The sequence below is a fragment of the Rhamphochromis sp. 'chilingali' genome, assembly GCF_963969265.1.
Source record: "Rhamphochromis sp. 'chilingali' genome assembly, chromosome: 21".
NCBI lineage: Eukaryota > Metazoa > Chordata > Actinopteri > Cichliformes > Cichlidae > Rhamphochromis > Rhamphochromis sp. 'chilingali'.
In genome coordinates this window covers 29,837,609-29,859,404 of record NC_137949.1, presented here as the reverse complement: position 1 = coordinate 29,859,404, position 21,796 = coordinate 29,837,609, and the positions used below count along the sequence as shown (strand labels likewise).

At 41.5% G+C, this 21,796-nt stretch overlaps 2 protein-coding genes across 2 annotated transcripts; one reads left to right on the top strand and one right to left on the bottom strand.

Annotated features, from left to right (window-relative positions):
* Nucleotides 1-59: 59 nt before the first annotated feature.
* On the bottom strand, nucleotides 60-9,813 carry bbof1a (basal body orientation factor 1a). The gene is made up of 11 exons (XM_080870771.1): nucleotides 9,683-9,813; nucleotides 9,352-9,604; nucleotides 7,643-7,708; nucleotides 5,776-5,856; nucleotides 5,602-5,682; nucleotides 4,965-5,041; nucleotides 2,756-2,900; nucleotides 1,724-2,214; nucleotides 1,422-1,526; nucleotides 573-644; nucleotides 60-393 (listed from the first exon to the last, which is right to left on the bottom strand). The coding sequence occupies exons 1-11, from the start codon at nucleotides 9,724-9,726 to the stop codon at nucleotides 300-302; spliced, it is 1,509 nt and encodes a 502-aa protein (XP_080726897.1). The 5' UTR covers nucleotides 9,727-9,813; the 3' UTR covers nucleotides 60-299.
* Nucleotides 9,814-14,339: 4,526 nt separating this feature from the next.
* entpd5a (ectonucleoside triphosphate diphosphohydrolase 5a) lies at nucleotides 14,340-21,748 on the top strand. The gene is made up of 13 exons (XM_080870770.1): nucleotides 14,340-15,324; nucleotides 15,751-15,830; nucleotides 16,133-16,276; nucleotides 16,662-16,737; nucleotides 17,315-17,350; nucleotides 17,698-17,786; nucleotides 17,874-17,953; nucleotides 18,049-18,110; nucleotides 18,210-18,311; nucleotides 18,959-19,102; nucleotides 19,213-19,269; nucleotides 20,088-20,203; nucleotides 20,356-21,748. Exons 1-13 carry the CDS (start codon nucleotides 14,880-14,882, stop codon nucleotides 20,437-20,439), a joined length of 1,515 nt encoding a protein of 504 aa, XP_080726896.1. The 5' UTR covers nucleotides 14,340-14,879; the 3' UTR covers nucleotides 20,440-21,748.
* The last annotated feature ends 48 nt before the right edge of the window (nucleotides 21,749-21,796 follow it).

Genomic DNA, 21,796 nt, shown 5'->3' with positions numbered 1-21,796 from the left:
GCAAAGAAAGGATGTAAGTGGATGTAAGGTGTGTGGGCAAACTGAAATCCTCATGTCACCTGGTGCATATGTTCTTATCAGCACTCTGTAGTCACAAATAGATTTTCTTTCTTTTCTTTTTTTAAACTGAGGTACAACAGACAGAACGTGCAAAAGCACTCACATGCCACACCGCACATGCGTGCACGGTAAGATATTTTGAACAAGCACAAACAAACATCCTATATTCTAGTTGTGTTAACACTCTTGAGGAAACACGCAAGCACAGTTTAATGTGAGACACAGAGGCCACTCGGAGGTCACGTGATGTGTGTATCTGGCTGGGCGGCTGGCAGCGTGGACTCTGATGGCGCCGGGGTGCTCATGGTCGCCGGGGACAGCTCCTCTCTAATTCTGGAAGAAAGTCATCATCATGCCACTGTGTTGATAAATCACATGTAGGCACTCATGTTCTCACAGCCGCTGCTTTTTTGGCTAAACATGGAATGTGGGGACCAATAAATCTTAAAGGGCTTCTTAATTGCAAGGATGAGGCACAGTTTTTATTCTTGTGCATTCCTTCAGCGTCTTACCCGGCTACATCGTTCTCCGTGAAGCTCCTCTTCTCAGTGGAGGCCGGCAGAGCCACCTGTCGGCTGACTTGGCTGTCAGGAAGATGCGGAGTTGCGGTTAAATACAGAACCTCACAGTGAAAAGTCATGTTTTAGCACAGTGGTGTCTTTTCACTGAGGCCTCCAGCCTGTCTAGCGAAGGGGTTACTCCGGGTCAGCACAACGCACATGGATTTGCATGCTGCAAACTTCAGCTGCCAAATGTTCTGTGTTATTCTGCTGGTCTAGCTGCCAGACCGAAGTTAACCTGAATATACTTCTCATGCCTGCCTTGCCCCTATACATCCAGCTCTCCTGCACACTCCTTCCTGAAAATCATGTTACCAGCTGCTCTCTGACCACAAGTGTTCAAAGAACAAAATAAGCTGCGAGTGCACGTGAAGAGAGGCCAATAGGGTGAAAGCAAATCGACGTGACCAGATGTTTGTTTCCAAGCACACGACTCTGCGGCCTGGGCCTATTTTTACTATTGTGCCCAGACTCTTTCTTCATTCTTTTTAAACAGCTGCATGGAAAAGAAAATTGCTTGAAGCCTAACTGATGTTTTATGGTATCCTCTTCTGCTGAGAAAATGGCTGTTTAAAACATTAAAAAGAGGGAGGAGTCATCAGAAGCTGTGACTGAACCTCTGCACAGTGTCACTGCACTTTGTTCTTCAGAGTTAATTGCCGCAGCAGTGTCAGTTCATTCTGGGGGATTACAAAAGGATTCGAATGTATTAAAATCGGGATGAAGTCAATGAGCGAACAAAGCGTCCAGCACGACTTTTGCTAAGTCAAACATAAACAAATAATTGCAGCGTTTCATTACCTTTCTCTGCATCCATTCATTTTAGCAAAGAGAAGCCGGAGCACTTGTTCCTTTTGCTCCCAAGTGAGATCAGAGATTTCAACTTCGCTCCCCGGTTGATCCGTCCTTCAAGACAAGCAGATGAAATCACATTTCAGTGTCACTTTTGTTGTGTAAATTCCTTTACTCAATGAATATGAACCACAAAGATGTTTGCTGACCACTGAACAAGCTGGGAATCAGCACTAGTAAACATAAGGAATTAAAAATATCAGGAAGATACACACAGCGTATGGAAATGATGAGAAGGGCAGGACACCTACCATGTCGCAGCCGCCTCCATGTCTGAATAGACAGAGTTGGTACTGTGGGCAGTTTTATGGAAGGTGCGGATGGGTGGGAACTTTATCTTTCCTGCTGTGGCTTCTCTAAACCTCCTACGATAACTCTGCAGTGCCTCCTGTCTGTATTGGAGCCTGCTGTCCTTGATCTCCTTCCTCACATGACCCAGTGCTTCATGGAAGAACTCCTCCAGCTCTTGGCGCTTTGCTACAATGGTGCTCGCCAGTTGCTTCACATGCTTCATTTCCTTTTCTCGCATCGCGAGCACTTTCTGCAGCTTGTCCAGCTCCACCTGGCTGGCCTGGATGGTGACCAGGTTCGCCTTCTCTTTCTTCTCCTGCTGCTCAATCTCCACGGCTTTGAGCTGCAGGGCCTCCTCCAGGGAAGCCACCTCGGCCCTCAGTTCAGTTAGCTTCTGTTTTTGAGTCCCCATCTGTGCTGCGTTGTCCTTTACCGTCAACTCCAGCATGCTCTAGGTGAGCAGGAAACGGATAACACAGAGTTAATTTTAGAAAATCCTCTCACTTTTATTCCAGTGTAGAACAAGGAACAGATATTGACTTGTGTTCCAGCCTGTTCTGCTCAGTGAGTGGTCAAAGTTTCAGTAAGCCAGGTTTACTCTACTGATTAGCTGTCATCATCAGAGGTAAGATTAATGTGCCCAGCAGTTATTTATGTTTAAGAATCACAGCCAGAAAACGGCCAAGGATAAGCTACTTTATTTGAACCCAGACACCAGTGGAAACTCACCACAACCACTGACCGCTGAGAGGCTGGATAGTAGTCAGAAGATGAGGGGGGTGGGAGTGGGACCACAAGCAAAATACACAGGATCAGCACAAGTAAACAACACAAGGGAAAAACCACCTGAAATATATTCTGCACAGATCTGACAAGTGTTTCATAACTGAAAGTGATTTAAAATGTCTTTATGGAGATGAATGGCCTCTGTCCAGGGACTGCTGGTGCCTAATAGCTACTCTGGTGTTTGCTGTCCTTTGGTTTAAACATACCTTGTCCAATGCCAGTGAGGTGTTTTCCTCAGTCAGTAACTTTGCTAACTTCTGCAGATCCTCTGCCTCCTTTATGTGATATTTCAGCTTGTCAATGAGGCAATCGCGCTCCTTGATCACAGAGTGCAAAGCATCTTTCAATCGCCTAAACAGTTTACAGCATAAAAGAGAGACACTGAAAAATGAATCAACAGTTATGAACACGCACCAGTCTTGATATTGTGTTCAGCAGTATTTGCAGTCAATTCCTAGCCTGCTGCAAAAAAAATATTCATTTATTTATTTGTGAAATACAGTCCAAAAAATGAAAATAAAAGTATAAACCCTGTCAGTTCTAAGATTTTGTGCATCAGTGTTTAGTCTTTATGAGCACTTAAAATTAGATAAACACAACCTCAGATGATCTATAAAACATGGCATATTATACTGAGTCAAGAACAACTTGGCTGATGAAGCAGTGTATGGGGAAAACTAAGTACTAGTTACACAGAGATCATGAGAGCAACTATCAGTCAGATGCTGCTACTCAAATGATATGAAATGTGACCATGTTCACAGAAGCAAAGGTTTTGGCAGTTTGTTCATCTGGTGCATTCAGATGTGTGTAGACACAATTCCAATTAGGAAAAATATCGGCAATGATCTCAGAGAATCTGGGAACGGTTATTAGCTCATTTTAAACAATCTGAAGTCCTTCTACAGTGAAGGATTGTTCACAAGTGGAAAACACTCAAGGAAGTTGCCAATCTTTGCAAAAGTAGATGTTCCAGCTAAGAGAAATTAAAAAAAGACTACTAAGGCCCCAGTTAGCATGTAACTACAGTACAAAAACAAACAAACAAACAAAGTATTGCATCTTTGCCTCGTCTTTCTAAAAAAAAAGACATGTCAGTATGACTTCGGTTTGCAAAGATGCATCTTAGACAAACCACAAAACCTCTAGAACAATATCCTTTGGAGAAACAAGACCAAAATTGAGTTGTTGCCCATAATTTATAGTGCCACATTTCATGACAAGCAAACACAAGATATCAGCACAAATACCTCAAACCGACTGCCAAGCATGGTGGTGGAGGAGTGATGGTTTGGGCTTGTTTTACAGAACCTGGGCACCTTGCAGTCATTGAGTCGACCACGAACTCCTCTGTACACCAAAGTATTCTAGAATCAAAATGAGAGGCCATCTGTCTGATAGCTAAGGCTTGACTCGGTCATGCCAGTGGTCAGGACAATGATCCCGAGCACAGCATCAAATCTACAACAGAATGGCCAAAAAAAAGAAAAAGACTAACAATGACCTGGTCAAAGCGCCACCTTTAACCCGAGTGAAATGATCTTAAGCTGCGCATGAATAATTGCTGCAAACCTCAATAAACTGAAGCAAAATTGTAAAGAAAAGTGGGTCAGAATTCCTCCACAATGATATAAGAGGCACACGGTCACACAGTAACGTTATTTCTGCTAAATGACGATGGCAATTTTATTCATACAGCACATTTCATTATACTTCAGCTCAGTGTATTTTAAACAGACAATAAAGGTGGTGTGGATGTACTTAGTTTTTCACACACTGCTTCTTTGTTCTGGCTTAGTTTTTGTTCATTAAAGGATGTCCTTGACGAATATGTCATCTGTTGATGTCCTGATACACAAAACTTGAATGTAATTCAAAGAAAATATTATTTTTACCATGACTGCATATTTCAAAGTTATTAAGTAGTGCATATTACAATAATATAATAAGGACATTTTCTTTTGTAAGCCTCGTAAAGTGAATTAACTGAATGACTGCACTTGACTTTTTAAGATCACCCACATGTGTCCAAAATTAAATCAATTACCGACACCAAGACCAAACCGACAGGACCACACCAGTATCAATGTAAATGTTTTATGAGCTGTAAAAAATAACTAAACACAGCAGAGGCAGTGCACATCTTATGGCCTCAAAAGTAATAAACTATGGTCTTCCACACACACACTTTACTTTTTCCTCGCTGCAGCATGGCTGAGGATGTGTTCCTTGGAACATGACGAGCCGGCGTGGTCAAAAAATAACATCAGTTCTAGCGAAATCTATTTTTATACATAATCACTCATATGAGTAAATTATTTTCTCTTTGCACTTTGCATGACAGTGCAATTTATAGAGCAAAATTAGACTGTAAAGTGACAGCAAAACAAACAAACAAACAAACAAAGGACTCACACAATGGCTTCACGGTGGTCCTCCGCCATCTTGGCCATTGTTTGACTACATGCCTTTGTTTCTTTCTCCAAGTGTTCCTGAAGGGAAATTTACAGCTTTTTCACTCTTTCAACTTTCAATATTAAAGCTTCTTTTTCACCAACATCTTTTGCACTTAGACATTTGTACCTGGTCAAACCGAGCATCAGATGGGAAAAAGGTCATTTAAGTGACTTTGACCATTTGGTACCAAATGGTTCTGAGTGTTTCAGAAATTGCTGCTCTGCTCAGGATTTTTCACTCTAGAGTTTACAGACAGCAGCCAAAAAACGAGAGAATTTGCAGTGAGCAGCGGTTCTGTTGGAGAAAATGTCTTGTTGATACCAGACATGAGAGAAGAATGGCCAGACTGCTTTAAGCCGATAGGAAGAGCACTTTTGGGACAAGGTGGAACGGAAGATTCACATCACAGATCTGCAGAAACTGTGTTGCTGTCATGTCAGCACCTTGTTAAATCTATGCCGTGAAGAATGAAGACATTTCTAAAACCAAAAGGGGGTCCAAGCTGGTCCTAGCAAGACATAGCTAACAAAGTTGACCAGTAAGTGTAGTTCCAAACCCGGGGGAGAATTTTTGGATTATATTCCTGACTTCCTACCATTTCTTTTAAGAACTGATCCTCCTTCTCTCTTAGGTGTTGCATTAGCTTCTTGTAAGCATCATCGCTGCTTTGTTTCATCTGGAATATGAAAAACCATGGTTACTGGTCACATTTTAATATCCTTACATGTAATAAGTATTTTTTTTGTGGGTTTTTTTTGTGTGTCCTCACGTGAACGATATCCTGCTCCCTTTGGACTTCTATTTCTTTCATCTTTCTCATTTCTTCCTGGATCATGTTAAGCTCACTGACCTTTTGAATTAGACAAACACACACACACAGACACAAAAACAGAATCCTGGGTATTAAATGCCATGTCTCAACTGTACACATAAATCCACTTAGACTGGATCTGGTGCAAACATCCCACAAGTGCAGCTTGTAATACTTAGGAAGATTTCATCGTGGAGTTCAAATGGCCAATGCTCTTTTGCAAACTGACTTCAGCACAGATCACTCGTGCTAAATACCTCAAGATGCTACTGTGGAGAAGCCAGTCTGAGCAAAATGTGACAAAATGACCAAAGTCATGAGAAACTAGAAAAACACGCACCCACAAACCTGTACATGACGAGTAAATGAGAGGCTATCAACCATCTGATTACAACGTTAGGCCTAATCGTTATTCTGCAGATAACTCCGTTCGCATTCGTCGACTTCAGAGAGCCACTCGACAGTATTTACACAAGCTGGTTTGCGTCATCTGCAATTTTCACTGTGTGGGATCTATCAAGTGGTCAAGCCTTCCAAAAATACCTTCCAGTTTAAAGTTCACAGCGATTAGTACAGCCTAAATATGTCTTTTCCTGATGCTGCAAATTGAACATATGCAGGACAGTTATAAAAATAACTGTTTTAAAACACAACTTATCACTATTGGAATAGTTTGGATAGTCATCAAAACATACATTACACAGAGATAAGCAGTCATACTGACATAGAAGCTATGGAATGAATGTTTATGTAAACAATAACCTACAAAAATTAGCTTTTAGCAAAAACTACTGAATCAGCCAACCTGATGGAAGGGGAAAGGCTGTTCCACAGTTTGGTTGCTAAAACATCAAAAGCGTGGTCACCTCTTGGTTTTAAGAACAGTTAAAAAACACTGATAACATAATTAAAGAGGCTGCAGGCCTGTAGTATAAGCCAGACCATGTAGAGTCCACGAAAAAATGAATTCTACATTTCACTGAAAGCCAAGAGAGGGTGGCAAAAATAGGCCCTATATGCCAACGCTGCATCCTAGGCCAACTCGATGTCTTCCAGGAAGGATTAAGCATTCAGCTCATGTGACCTTACAGTAAGAAAAGGGCTGTAAACAGCATGTTTTGGGTCACATCTCTGGAGTTAGCCACAGAATTTTCCACTGACTGATCGTATGTGAGAGGTCCATACATTTATGTAACAGGCTTGTTTTAAGTTGGTCCAAACCAGGCTTCTTTTTTCATCCATCATGTAAAAAGAGCTGGAGGATGGAAAACAGCTGCTAGCAAAAGGCTTTCTGTACATTTTTTTTTTGTCTCCACTTGTCAAGCAAGCAATGCAAAATTTCTTTATTTTAATTATAAGAAGCTGAGTGCAGGGATGGAAGAGTCAAAAGTTCCTTTGCATTTTAGCGTAAGGATATGTGTGATATGTGAGGTATGGTTAACACATCAAGACCAGCAACGAGACTGCTTTTCTCCAACCAAGCACTTTTAAATTATGCTTTTCCCCCCTGTAGCCACTGACGTGGATTTAAATAACATTGGACCATGTAACTTGGAATGTGTGGGGTTTGTTTTTTGCTTTATGGTCACTTTGTTTGGTTGTTTTCTTACATAATAAATATCCACATAATTGCACACAAGACAGCTGTTGAGACACAGCGCAGCACATTTTTGTGATGCTACAGGTTTAACACGAGTACAGTAAATCACAAGCTCTACTGGAGTTTTCTGCCATGTACATACTAGGCATGTGGAGCATGTTTCGTGGACCAGATGTGAAAGTGCCTGTCTTTCTTTTAGTGTGGCTGAGTTTTATATGAACTCACCAATTTGTCCTTCTCTTCTCGGGCAAGTGCCTGCTGAGTTTGTAAGGCCTTCTCCAGCACACAAATCTGTAAAGTAACAGTTTAAATCATCCAAGAAAACACCACATTGATCACTTACATGAGGGCTGTCAACCTAATTTTACATATTCATGGGCCACACACTGCACACTTTGAGCTTTTTTAAACAGAGAGTGTTTTACTGTGAAAGATTACGACGGAATATTAGGGCCACATTAAGAAAGAAAAAATATTGTTGATCATATTGAGGGGCGATCGTGGCTCAAGAGTTGGGAGTTTGCCTTGTAATCGGAAGGTTGCCGGTTCGAGCCCCGGCTCGGACAGTCTCGGTCGTTGTGTCCTTGCAAGACACTTCACCCGTTGCCTACTGGTGGTGGTCAGAGGGCCCGGTGGCGCCAGTGTCCGGCAGCCTCGCCTCTGTCAGTGCGCCCCAGGGTGGCTGTGGCTACAATGTAGCTGCCATCACCAGTGTGTGAATGTGTGTGTGAATGGGTGGATGACTGGATGTGTAAAGCGCTTTGGGGTCTTAGGGACTAGGTAAGGCGCTATAAATACAGACCATTTACAGGCCATATTAAAAAATAAAGTCAAAAATCAATTTTGAGAAAAATGTGGAAATTACTGATGTTTTTCCATATGTGAATATATGTGATATCAAAAAATCACAACAACAACAATTATAATAATATAATTAGTAATAACATTAGTAATAACACCACTCCCACCATCACTACTGCTGCTACAATTTCTACTACTTCTTGATAGCAATAAGAATGCTGAAAAGGAGAGGTAATTAATGAAATACAAATAGAAATAATGATAAAACGGGGGTGCTAAGATGGGAACTAGGAATTAGGACACTAGGCACTGGTGATTGTACAGGGTGATCCTCGTTAGGACTACCAAGGTTTTTGGGAGAGAGGTTGGTGTCATTATAGGGCAGGTCGGCAGTATTTTTGTTCTTTATTCAATAAATTATTTTTGTCTTTTATGGTGTTGTATATAGAAAGTAGAAATGATCCTAATCTACCAACTTTGATCTTAAATGGGCCAGTCCAGTAAATCTCCCCTTTCTGTTGGTGGAAAGAACTTTAAGTACACATTTAATCCTTGAGATATCTTCATAAAAGAAAAGAAGTGCAATTTCAGCAGTAAGTCTCAGTTTTCTACATATAAAGAAATGCTACAGTAGTAAATGACAGAAATCTGTCAGCACAACTGATAATTTAAATGTTGGTTTAAATTATAAGAAATTAATGTGTAATATTACTCAAAACGTTCTGGTAGCACATTGCCTAAACTATTATAAAACATAAAGGTTTGCTTAATTTACTTTAAATTTCTTATTCATTTTTTTTCCACTGTGGATATAAAGCATACATTTTTGTAGTAAATAGTGAAAAAACAGAAACTTTTCCATCATTTGATTGTTTATCTATGACTTGATTAATTTTGGCTTCATCTTTGGTCTGAAGTCTATATCAGTAGAAAAATCCTACATTTATGCCCTCCTTTCCAAAGTCATAGAGGGCCAGATTGGAGTCTTTGTTGGGCCGATTCTGGCCCTCCAGCCTTATGTTTGACACCCCTGATTTACACCTAACATATGAAAGTTTGACAATTTTGTATTAGCTTTTATTGTACTTTCGGTTGGCACTGCTTTAAAATATTCAGTTGAGTTATTCCGGGACCTTTTCCTCTTTAGCTGCCAGCTGTCTCTCCCAGTGGCCTGCTGTATGGATCGCGTCTTTCTCCGCGTGGTACAGCTGATTGGTGAGATGCTCGTTTGCGCGTGCCACCTTCTGACAAGACTCGGTGTAGTCCCTCAGGGACTGCTCGGTGGCCTTTAACCTCAGCTCCCACAGGACGGCGTTGGCCTTGGCCTTCTCCACGTCCGACTCTTTGTCCGTTTTCGAGTCCCGTTTGCCTTCCTTCTTTTCTTTCCTGAAACAAAACCCAAAGAGGAGTTCAAGTTTCCGTTTGTACTTCAGCTCGGCTAACAACAACAAAACGCACACTTACCCGCCTTTGGTCTTTTTAGGGTTGGAGGCTTTATTCGTCGGCATCGCTGCTACAATTACTGCTACAACAACCGAGTGCTAGAACAAAGAGGAAAAGCTGAGGGCAAATAATAACACTGAAAGATGAGTAGCTCCAGTAACCTGCTGGGAATGTTTGGGTCAAAGGTTGTTGCCAAGGGCACGATGTAGACTTTTTTTTGTATAAACTTTATTGATATGCAACAAATAGCTCGTTACAATGGTTGTGCTAGCCGTCTCCATCAATTCCGTTGTTTTTTATTCAATAGTAACAGCTGTTTAGTTTTTTTTTCTTTAAGAGAACCGAGTCCACAGGTCTCCCGCCCACAGGGAAAGCGTTCCTGAGTCTGGGGTGGAGGTGGCACTGTTAAAAAAGCGCTGTATCCGTAGTTTTCAGCCTTTTATGATGAACAACCAGCAGACACTATAGTCACATAACTTCAGGGACCTACTTGGGACATGTGCATGTAATCTCCAATGTATGATGGTGCTTGTCTATGCACAGCTCTAAAAGTCAAAGGCCAAATCTTAAGATGGACCGTGAACATAATGGGGAGCCAGTGCATCTGGGTCAGCAACACTCAGAAGAGTCAGAAATCCTGCAGCTGGGTTCTAAACAACCTTGGGTGGTTCCAAGGAGGTTTTGCTTAGACAAAATAAAATGAATGCATGAATAACAATTTCCAGTTCACAGCCTGATACAGTGGCACTTAACTTGGCAATATTGCTTAAGTAATAAAAACAAGAGCAAACCAGAGATTTGATTGTCCAATGTGAAATCGGAGTCACAAGTTATTCCAAAGTTCCTGATAGAAGATTTAACAAATGTGGCAAGGGGTGCTAGAGTTTCCATTACCTTAGACACAAATCTGTCAGGGCTACAAACCAGGATGTTGGGAGCCTTCCAACTTTTAATGGAGTCTAAGCACCTATGTGAGAGCTGTTGCTTAGAAAGATTTTGGGGCTTAAAACATAACCTTGTGGCAAACCGTAGGCAAGAGAAGTGGAAGAGGATGTGTATTTAGAAGCAGCTACAGAAAGGGATAGTTCATGTTCAGTATCTTTAACTGCTATTCAAAGGAGATTGTTGGCTTGTTAGTGATTTTTCTTTATCTTGCACTTACCTGCAATTTTATTAAGTATTCCTTGTTAGAAATAGGTGAACAAATATTATCCTGCTGGTGCAGTCATCAGAAGATGGTTACACTGTGATCATAAAGGCATGGACATGGGCAGCCAAGGAAATATCCCCCACACCATTAAACTGCCAGCAGCTGCTGGAGGAGAAAAGAAAGGAAAAGACAGAAAGAAAAAAGAAAACATAGACAAATTAAATGACAAGTTTTGTGCCATGTATTTTCCAAGAAAATTGAAATTCAGTCACTTCTGACCTAGTTTGATAGTATGATAGATAGATTATTATAAGTGTATTGCTACATTTTATGATAGTAAGGTGCAGATAAGATGAACATTGGCTCAAATGGCTTAAGCCGTGATGGTGAGCCAACATGTACAAGAGATGACCATGAAAACAAAGTACTTAGATGCCCCAGCAGTAACTTATTTATTTGTAATTAATATTCTTACATTACTCAAACCTGTGCCTGTATGAACTGCATGCTGGTCTGGTTTCACCCCTATAGAAAAATTTTATGTAGTTTACATGTAGTACTGTTCCTTTTCCTTTGGCTGCAAACATTATACAAGTTATTTATTGGCTGATTATTTAAAAAAAAACAACAGTTTTTGCAATGAAGTGTCATAAAGGTGCTGTGTTTTGCTGTCGTTTGATAAATTAAAGCCAAAAGTTACAGATTCTTTTTCATTTTTGTGTTTGCAGTTTTGTATTTTGTATCTCCAACTGCAGAAGAGCACTTCCGACCTTGTTCTTTACAGGTAAAGTGTTCAGTTAGCTACTCGATGACTCAATCAATCACTGTCAGAGATGATGTGCAAATGTCTGTTCTGCTGAACAACGTGCAAGGCTGACATAGGACTGTCTGTATTTGTCACTTGTCTTGTAATTATAGTAGTCTCAAGCTGGGCACTATCAAACAGGATCTGTTTTCACATGATCTCCTCCCACATGATGACATGAGACACATTTGGCTCCTGTCAGCAGTATTGTTCATGTTGTCCTGAAAAGAACTGTGTTTTTTTCTTTGCTATCCCCACAGTTGTTTTTTGCCGAGGTTATGGGAAAACCACTATGATCAACATAAATGCAGTTGGCTTACATCTTCGAAGAAGCTCATCCAATAGAAACAATGTAAAGTTAGTGCAGGTCGTAATTCAAGCTCAAAACCACTGAATTCTCTCATATCATCTTGTTCAGCTTTCTGCAGGCAGGAGCCTGAGTGTCCAGTGCAAATTATTCATCAAATTGGAAAAAAAAGAAGAAAAAAAGAAAAGTAGATATCGCAATACGAGTTGTGTGTGGCTATACTGTAAGTTGAACCATATAGGGGCGTTCAGTGCTCTGGCATCGTGAACAGAGCTTGAAGACTAAATTTAAAGGTAATTACTATGACAGTGAAGAGAGCAAACTGAAATAACCCTGAACTTTTCAAAGCTGTCATTATCATTGGAATTGTAATGACAAGGTTTGGGTCTCTTCAATGGACTTGTTGGGGTAGGACACCCACAAACATGGCATTCCTGAGGGTAACATTGCAGCATATTAATGATATATTGCACAGTGTAGATTACAAAGCTGGGGTCCCTTCTCATGCTTTACGGTTTCAGTTAACTTGAACAAAATACCAAACGCCGAATTGAAACTACCTCTTGTTTAACACAGCGTGTTTGTGCTGTGTCATGCCATACAAGCACTGCACAGCAGGCGTATACAGCAGCAGTTCACTCTTGAACTCAGAATATAGCAAAAGATTATTTTTAATTATTTATTTTTTAAACTTTATTCTGCAATAATATAGTAATTTGTTTCTTAAATACCTGTTTTACATATTCGGTTAACGTGACATTTTACACGGAGGAAAATTCCAGTTGCACAACTTTAGTGGCAACATAAATATAGGTGTGTTGAAAACTAAATTGTCCTGTGATTCATGGCAGAAGCACTAAATGTCCCAAGGTGGAGTTGTCCAAACATTGCACATTATACATATCAATTGCAACAGTAGCCCCAGGATGTGTCTGAACATAAGCACCAATGATTTAAGAATAAACTCACTCAGCAAATAAAACAAAAATTGCTTCTTTATTATTTCTAATAGAAAATCTTTACTCAGGATTTGTTGACGTCATCTCATACAATTGCAACTTGCAGCCATGTTATAAGTGCGATATCAATGTGACATGTATGATCACATAGATGTAGTGAGAGGTCCTGCACATGTACGCTTTGATAGGGGCGAACGACCATTCTGGTGAGCCACAGGATTGAAAAAAGTAGCCACAGTATTTAGAAAAAAGGAAGGAGGAAAGAAAGTCCATTATTTTTAGTCCAAATTACAGTGTTGGAACAGTGCTTTGCACAGTTGAGTGGGAATGGCATGATGGGTGCACTCTGGTGCCAAGCCCCACCCTCCCCACATTGTCCTTTCCGTGGACATCCTGCACTTTCTTGTGCCCACTGATGGGACCTCTGCCACCCCGTACCCTCCTGGCTGGGCAGGCCGATAGCTCGGTTTCTGCCTTGGTTGTTGCGTGAGTCAAAACAGGGTGGTTGAGATGGGGTCACTTCTCCAGGGATGCCTTAGTTGCTAGACTACCAGTGCCTTTTTTTCACATCTCTGTCCTCTTTCTGTTGATTCAAAGTGGGTGAAAAATATCACAGCTTGGTTCAAATCTCAGTTCACGTAAGGTCTCCGAGTTGCCTCTGCACTCCACTGATGTGGGATATCCTCTGCATACTCAACATTAACCAGGAAACACGTAACGCGAGAAAGCTTTAGATGATTCTCTACAGCATGGCTTATGATGGCATGCCAGCCGCCCACCTAAATTGGAGAAACAGCTACTCATGCATTCTCTCATGAAACGTGCCTTGCAGCCCAAATATTTTTTCCCTTGGAAAGCCTGTGGTTAACACAGAGATGAGTGGGAGTGAGATGATTGCTAACATTCTTTCAACTTTTATTACAGCTGGATTGCAGGTCACATTTGCATTTTTTAAGGTTGGTGAAACAGCTGCAGCGGATTTCATATGGTGATCATAGTAGGATTGTGAAGAGACGGTCGAGGAGAGAAAATCTTTTACATTTTGTATATAAATACATATATAACTGCACAATTCACTCTGTCAGCTAAACATAATTTTGTAGATGTTGTACATAATGATAATACAATATAGCTATAATCATGTCCAGCTGTCAATCTGAAATAAAATGTTGCTTTCAAAGTAATTTGCTGTTCTTCCTAACAAAAATCGGGAATACTTACTTGGTAGAGGTTAATCCCCAAATTAGTGCAAATACGATCCTATAACAAAGACATTCAAAATGTTTCAAACTACAGTAACTGGTGTGAAACTCTGCAGATGTGCCAAATATAAACTTGCATCACTCCTAATTTAAGCAGCAGCAGCAGCATTTGAGCTCCTGTGAAGTAGTGAAAGTCCAGAGTTGTAGGATGGAGACATTTCTGAGGCAAAGTTACTATACAAGTCCTAAATGCACTCATAAAAGTATTTTGGGACCATTTCTTTGGAACTTTTCAGTGTGAGCCATTCATTTGACTTCTTTATAAACCCCTTTCTCCTTTCCTGGGGGATTTTTTTTTCTAGGGCTTTGGAATAACCAGTAAAGATGAGGAGGGGAAAAACACTGCCAAAAATAATCCTGATCATATACATATAAAAAAAAGAAAAGAAAAGAAAAGAGGCAATGCTGTTGGTAGGCAGGTAGTCAGTCAGCTTAGCTCAGCTCACGGGAGGAGGGTGATGGTGGGGAGGGGGGGGGGACTCCTGATGGAGTTGGGATGGACCGCCACAGGATTGGTGGATGACTGCTCTGGATATGGCCCCGTGCCAAGGCCTTATGTCTTTATATACTGTAAACAGATGACCGGACAGTCCTGAGTGAGCATCGCATCCACTCTGCCTCTCCTCATCTCCACTTCTCTCTCTTTCCAGGGCCCCTGCAAGCCTTCCTTTGCCTCAGCATCCACAGGCTTCTCTTCTTTAATCCAGCTGACTTTTCACTCTGGCTGTGAAAACAATGGCCACGCCGAGCCTGCTCCTCTCTCTATACGTGTGGCTTCTGTCCGGGAACCTCTTAGCGGAGGCGACCTACTACCGCCACCATCGCTACATCCCCCACTTCTACCGCTACCGGGAGCACTCCGCCAACACGGAGAACCTCCTCCCCGAGGTATCCAACCCGGTGTCTGAAGTCTCGCCACCCCGTGTGCCGACCTACCCGGAGGTCCCCGAGGTCTTCCACCCGGCACCTGAAGTCACCCACACCATACCAGAAGCTTTCCACCCGGTGCCCGAAGTCGTGCACCCTGCACCTGAGCGGTACCACCCGCATCCTGCGCGTGATCACGCGCCTGAGCGGTCCTCTCCTTTCAACACGAGTCGCGTTTTCTATGGGATCATGTTTGACGCTGGGAGCACAGGCACCAGGATCCATATCTACAAGTTCATTCAGAAAGACCCCGGTAAGTGCACGGTTCCCTCTCCCTCCCTCCCTCTCTCGCTCTGTCTCTGAAGCAGTAGTAGGGATTTTGCACATGCTGCTGACTCCCACTCTGTTTGCTGTTAGGTCATTCGCTGTGTGGTGTAAGGACAGACATGCACCGACAGAGTGCACAGCCAATGCAGCTTCTAAAAGTAGATGAGACTTTTAATTTACCCGTCTGACTCAACTGTGTAGGAAGCAGACTTTTAAAATTCATGCTGGATGTGGGTCAAAACTCCAGCCTAAATATCCACAGTAATTAAAAGTTAAAAAACGAAACAAAACAAAACAAATAAAGCTTTTCAGTCACCCTTTATTTTTTTTTATTACAATATGTCACATTTTACAGTCTGTCTGTTTTATGATCTGTTCACTGACTTTTTTCTTTTCTCTCTCTCTTTTTTAGTTGAGCTTCCAGTTCTGGACAATGAAATGTACCACGCAGTCAAACCTGGACTGTCTTCTTACAAGGACAACCCTGAAGAGGTATGGATGCCTATTTACACCAAAGCTCTGTATTAATTACCAGGTACAATGGGGAGGCACCCCCCAACACAAACACATACCTTTAAGTCGTGAATCCACAAAACCGCTGGGATTTTCATTGGGTTGGGTTCATGTGATGTAAACACTGTGTAATTATAAAATATCTGCTGCTTTTACCTTACCTTTGAGCTGTTTTTAAACACTGATCTCTAAAGAAATGTCCACAGAGTTTGAACGTAGGATTTTTTAATATATATTTTTACAAATATTTTTCAATATTTTCCTTGTTCTCTCTTCCATAGGGTGGCAACACCATCCGCCAGTTACTGAGGATTGCCAAGAAGACAGTGCCAGAGGAGGACTGGAGAAGAACCCCGGTGGTCCTAAAGGCCACGGCAGGTCTGCGCTTGCTGCCTGAAGACAAGGCCAGGGCTCTTCTGAAGGAGGTGAGGCACGTTTTCTCTCTGCCCTCAGACAGTTTGGCACAAACACCACCCGTCCCGCCAAGGAACGGGATGAGAAACCACTAAGTGCTTACAAGTGTCACAGAAAAAAAGGCAGCATGTCTGCCCGTTTGGTGGCTCTCATGTTGCAAAGAACAGCTGTTGTGGGGTTGTGTGGAGTAACCATATTTGTCATTTTAAGTATTATCCAGACTACTGTTCCAGCCGTGCATGTGGTTTACTTATCTGTCACTCTAAAGCAAGAGCGCACATTTTGTCTTCTGGGGGTTGAGAAGACTTTTATGACAAAGAGTGACACGCTTGATCATGCAGTCTACTATGATTGTACAGCTGAAGACATATTGAGTAGAATAAATCTTTTCCACAGGTACAAGAGGTGTTTGGAGAATCCCCTTTCTATGTGCCAAGGAACAGTGTTACCATCATGAATGGCAAAAATGAAGGTGGGTCATTTTTTTTCATTGCATCATTACCATTTGGACTGTTTATAGTATGCAAAACATTTTTATTTTCTTAAAAATTACGATTTTTGAATTGAGGTATTGTTTGACCAGGTGCTTTAACAGCCCCATTTACTGAGGACAAACAATGCTGCTCTTGTAATTCTTTTTATGAGAGTTCTGTTACTACCTCATTTAAGACAAATAAATATGGCAGTGTGAGCGCAAGCTGCCCCACGCCCTTTAATTTAGCGTGAGCCTCCACATCACTCATTAAGACACCCTCACTATGTTATGTTTCATCATAGAGTATGCGCTATTTGTTATCCTCACTTTATGAGTGCAATAACTTTTACATCTGAGACAACTGTAATTACCTGGATTGCTCAGCAGTCGTGCAAGTTAGACCGAAAGCTGCTATTTATGTATCAGCCTAATAAAGGAGAACCGAACTAAAAGTCATTCGCAGGTTATTCTGCGGGTTTAAAGTTGTTTAAATGGGCACATTTATCATAACTCAGCTGTAATCACTTCTCAGGGATTGACTCATGCTGACATTTTCACCCATGTGCTGTTTTAGGAGTCCTCGCCTGGGTCACAGTGAACTTCCTTACAGGTAAGACATTGCTTGTGTTTTGCTATGGTGGTGTTAGTGGTCAGCAGGCTCATATCTGAGGCTCCAGTGTACACAGAAGCCCTTCAGTGAAAGACTCTTGTCTCCTCTCTGAGGTTATGAGCTTGAATCATTGGTCCAAAACAGACTGCAAAAACAAGCAATATTTCCTCACGTTTTTCACACCGCTGTGATACCATCAAATGTATTTCACACGACACAGGAAATTCTAACTACAGCTTAGGAAATTAGTAGATTTATAACAATATGTACTTTTTATTACACCGACGATGGACTTAATCGTTCTTATCCCGTGTCCTGTGTTCAACTTGCTGCTTATTTGCCATTAGGTCACCTTTACTCCAACACAAGGAGGACGGTCGGGATTCTGGATTTGGGCGGAGGATCTACACAGATCACGTTCCTCCCGAAGTCAAAGGTGAATAAACATTTTTACATGTTAAATATACTTTTTTTTTTTCACCAAAAGTCCACGACAAAACTAAACGTGCTGTTGATCCAACAGAAAACTGTTCAGTCTGCTCCAACTAATTACATCGCCAACTTTGACCTCTTCAATCAAACATATCAGCTCTACACACACAGGTAAATCCAGGAGTGAGATATTTTTAGTATAATGCAAAGCAGGACATGCATATATGTCTTTAAATTGATCCTAACTGTATGTCATCATTATACAGCTACCTTGGAAATGGACTATTTGCAGCTCGCTTTGCAACTCTTGGAGCACTGGGAGCTGATGGTAGGGTGTCTTATAACTTTAATCATCTTTCTTGTTATTCTTTCATAAATGTATTGATTTCAAGACAAAAAAGCCTTTTTTTAATGTTTGTTTTCCCAGGTCTGGATTGGAAAGTCTTCTCTAGCTCATGCCTCCCGAAAAAGTTCAGGGAAAATGTGACTTTTTCAGGAACCACCTATAAAGTTAGCGGGATTCCAGACGGTAAGATAAAAGCAGTCTGAGGTTTCGATTGTATTCCCACTGCCTTGGATCCAACAATCCAAGCATTCCATTCCAAACTCTGGAACACAATAGCGTACAGTATAATACAGTCTCACATGAGAACATTTTAAAGTTTAACCTTGGCGCCGAACGCATGTTTTGTCATCCTCTCTCCCTCTCCGTCTTCCCTCTTGAACAATTATATTGCAGTCAACCTTGTATTTAAACGAAAAGAAAACTGTCAGTTAAGTTCACAAATAAGGCAGTCACTCCCATACCACAGTCGAGTAGCCAAAAGATGCTGGGCTTGTCCCTGAATTGTTATTTTTTTGTGTAACGAGCAGCTTGATCTGGCTTGCTCACAATTATGTGGTAAAAATAGACAGCACAACAGGGCTGTGCAAGCTGCCGCTCTTGTCAGCACATGGTTTTGCCGGCACAAGTGAGCCAACCATACCCATGGGGCTGTGTGAAACTTGCCCTTCTGGGGCTTCCCTGGTATATTATCTGATAAGCCCCTAGCTTCAACCGCTGACTGACCTCAGAGTGAGGCTCCCAGTGTTCTGAACTGCATTCCTTCCATTGCTTCCTCTATGCAACATTAAGTCACAAATCTTCTTCCTCCTCCTGCTCTTTTCTTTCCTCAGGATACGCCGGCTATAAGTTGTGCTACTACGAGGTCATGAAGGTGATCAAAGGAATAATTCACCAGCCATATGAAGTGAGAGGCAGCAGCATCTTCTATGCTTTCTCCTACTACTTCGACAGAGCTGTGGAGTCTGGTCTCATCGGTGCGTAGGCACAGGCCAGCAACTCTTTCCATTATCTTTCATGTCAATTACCATGTTTTGCACAAAGTAGGTATTCAGATTGCACATTTGTTTTTGTATTTGTTCCACAGATGGCAGTCGAGGTGGTACGGTTGAAGTCAGGGATTTCAAGAAGAGAGCCAAAGAAGGTATGAGTTACACACGCTATCTTCTCTGGGGTTGGATAAAGTGAGTGAAACCGACAATCTTACAAGTTATATATATATTCTAACCGCTGAAACTTCATGCTGTAGAGTCAAGCAAAGGCTTGTTCGTGCCCAGAAGCTTGGCACACCAAACTGGCACAACTTATTCTGTCAAAAAAAAAAGTGTTACAACAGTAAAATGTAACAGATTATTTTCCCAAGCGCATTATGGAGACAAATTACAGGTCAAATGTAGTTTATTATAGAATAAATATATGTTAACATTCCATTAAAATGCACAAGTATATTCAATTGACACATGCCATTCCTATCATTTTCAGTAAGTGACAGCTGTAATGTCCATGCTGAACCACATTTATAGCGAGCGGGAATGAGCTGGTGTGTTATGTAAGGCTGTTTGTATTGTGAGAACGCTGTCACGTGGTCTGGAGGAACAAGTCTAGCTCAAGCTGGGCTGGCAGCTGAGCTGAGGATGTCTGTCTGGCCCTGGCAGGAGGGCACCTGACAGCCACACACCACCTGGGGGCTGACACATACTGAAACACACACACACACACACACACTGTGCTCGGCTGTTTAACACCACCACCCACCCACAGCCTTGTGCTGACCTTGAGCCGTATTAATCGCACCTCCGTGATTATTCAGCCAACCAAAACAGAAAGGCTATCTTTTAATCATGCTGCACACAAGTTAGAAATGGTGGTATTTTTATGCTGTTGCGTAACATGTGAATCTTCTGTTCATGCCACATATAAAAACTGTGTTTCGATGTTTTTTTCATGTGTGTGTGTTTGCAGTGTGCAACAAGATGACCAAATACCGGGCAATTAATCCCTTCCTGTGCATGGATATGACATACATCACCTGCCTGTTAAAAGAGGGCTTTGGCTTTAAAGACAGCACGGTGCTTCATGTGAGTGAAATTAATTACAGACAGGTTTTTTACTGTAGCTATTTATAAAAACGGATTACAAAAACCTTCACATCCTGTCACTCTGTATTTTTAAAATCATTGTAAAACTAAACGGTTTTGATGGAGATCCCTCCTCTCTTTTGCTTCGACAGCTTGCCAAAAAGGTGAACAATGTGGAGACAAGCTGGGCCCTGGGGGCGACCTTTGACTACTTCAGAAACTTTAACATCCACTAAGGCGGGTCGCTGTTGCTGCAGCTGGCACTGAGAGGGACTGTCACTGTGGGGCTTCCCTTCCTCCATCAGCCCATCACCAACACACACCCACTCACACCATGCTTCCTCGCTCACCATGCCCCTCATCTCCTCAACCTCAGCACACTTCAAGAACTGTTGAAAAAGAAATCACTATTTTTTTACAAGGCCAGCTATTTCTACTGTATGTTGAGCTCATAACTGGCGGGCTGACTTTTATTTTTGTAAAACGTTTACCTTTTCTAATTCCCTCCGAGTGTCTAATCTGAAACAGCTTCTCCACCTACCTATAAAGTGCCTGACAGGTCATTTAGAAGCAATACAACAGGTCGTGGTACTTTGGTGCTCACTGTGGTCCCAGCGTACACTGTATAGTACAGTGGAACATTTAGAGACTAGTTGCTGGAGCAGCAACCATTGTTGTCTTTGTAGATGCTTGGAAATCCATTTCCTTTTCATGCTAGATGCAAATCATCTTCTAGGACCCCAGTTAATTTTCTCTAGTCTTAGACAAACTCAAAACAGAGCAGCTGACCATCATATAGCTTCCATTTACTTTGCAAGTAACACTTTAACTGCAGATAATGTAGCCAAGGTCACTCACCTTGATGTATTCTACAGCTGTACATATTCATCATTAGTGGTGGATTCACCATGACCCTGGGGCAGAGAGATGTGGAGAGATGCCTCTGACAGAGTGGGTTATAGATGCTGCTACTTAAATGAGGTTAAATTCCATATTCTTTTAGCGTGCAGTCATTACTGTGACATTAAAATATCTTATGAAGCAGGGCTCAATTACCTGGGGCCTTTGTGATGAACTGTACTACCAAAGGAAAAGAAAGCCTCATCCAGGGTAGACCATGCATGCAGATTCCTAATCCACAGCCAAACAAATACAGCAAAATGTTTTTGTAATAACATCTTTGAGAACTCCTTGTTGGTTGCTCAGAGTCATTTGTATTTCTTGTGAACTGTACAAATATTTAAATAACTGAAAGTTTATGTAAGAGTATTTTAATTATCCTCATCCGATATTAATGTTTAAACTCTTTGTGTAACCGTTTCGTAAGCCATGCCTCTACTGTCCTTTTAATATTCAACATACTCCAATAACTACTGCTGTATATACATAATGTAAACTTAGTGAAACTTATTTGGTAAGAAGTGCTTTTACATTGCAAAAACTTTATGCCGCACAACTGCTGCCAAATGCCTCTGTACTCATACTCATCAGTATCAGAGTACACTCATGCGTGACAATATGTACATTTGAAGTAAATCCAGTGAGATCATGTATGTGTCAATAAAACATGAAAAAACAAGCTTTGTGTATGTT

What these genes read in the sequence shown, in the direction of transcription:
- bbof1a (XM_080870771.1), bottom strand. Translation starts at nt 9,726, where the DNA reads ATGCCGACGAATAAAGCCTCCAACCCTAAAAAGACCAAAGGCGG. An exon ending in TGGCAGCTAAAGAGGAAAAG is followed by an intron (nt 7,709 to 9,351) that starts GTCCCGGAATAA and finishes GTTACTTTACAG; the next exon opens with ATTTGTGTGCTGGAGAAGGC. An exon ending in ACGGAGAACGATGTAGCCGG is followed by an intron (nt 394 to 572) that starts GTAAGACGCTGA and finishes ACTTTCTTCCAG; the next exon opens with AATTAGAGAGGAGCTGTCCC.
- entpd5a (XM_080870770.1), top strand. Translation starts at nt 14,880, where the DNA reads ATGGCCACGCCGAGCCTGCTCCTCTCTCTATACGTGTGGCTTCTGTCC. An exon ending in GTTCATTCAGAAAGACCCCG is followed by an intron (nt 15,325 to 15,750) that starts GTAAGTGCACGG and finishes TCTCTTTTTTAG; the next exon opens with TTGAGCTTCCAGTTCTGGAC. An exon ending in ACAAGGACAACCCTGAAGAG is followed by an intron (nt 15,831 to 16,132) that starts GTATGGATGCCT and finishes TCTCTTCCATAG; the next exon opens with GGTGGCAACACCATCCGCCA.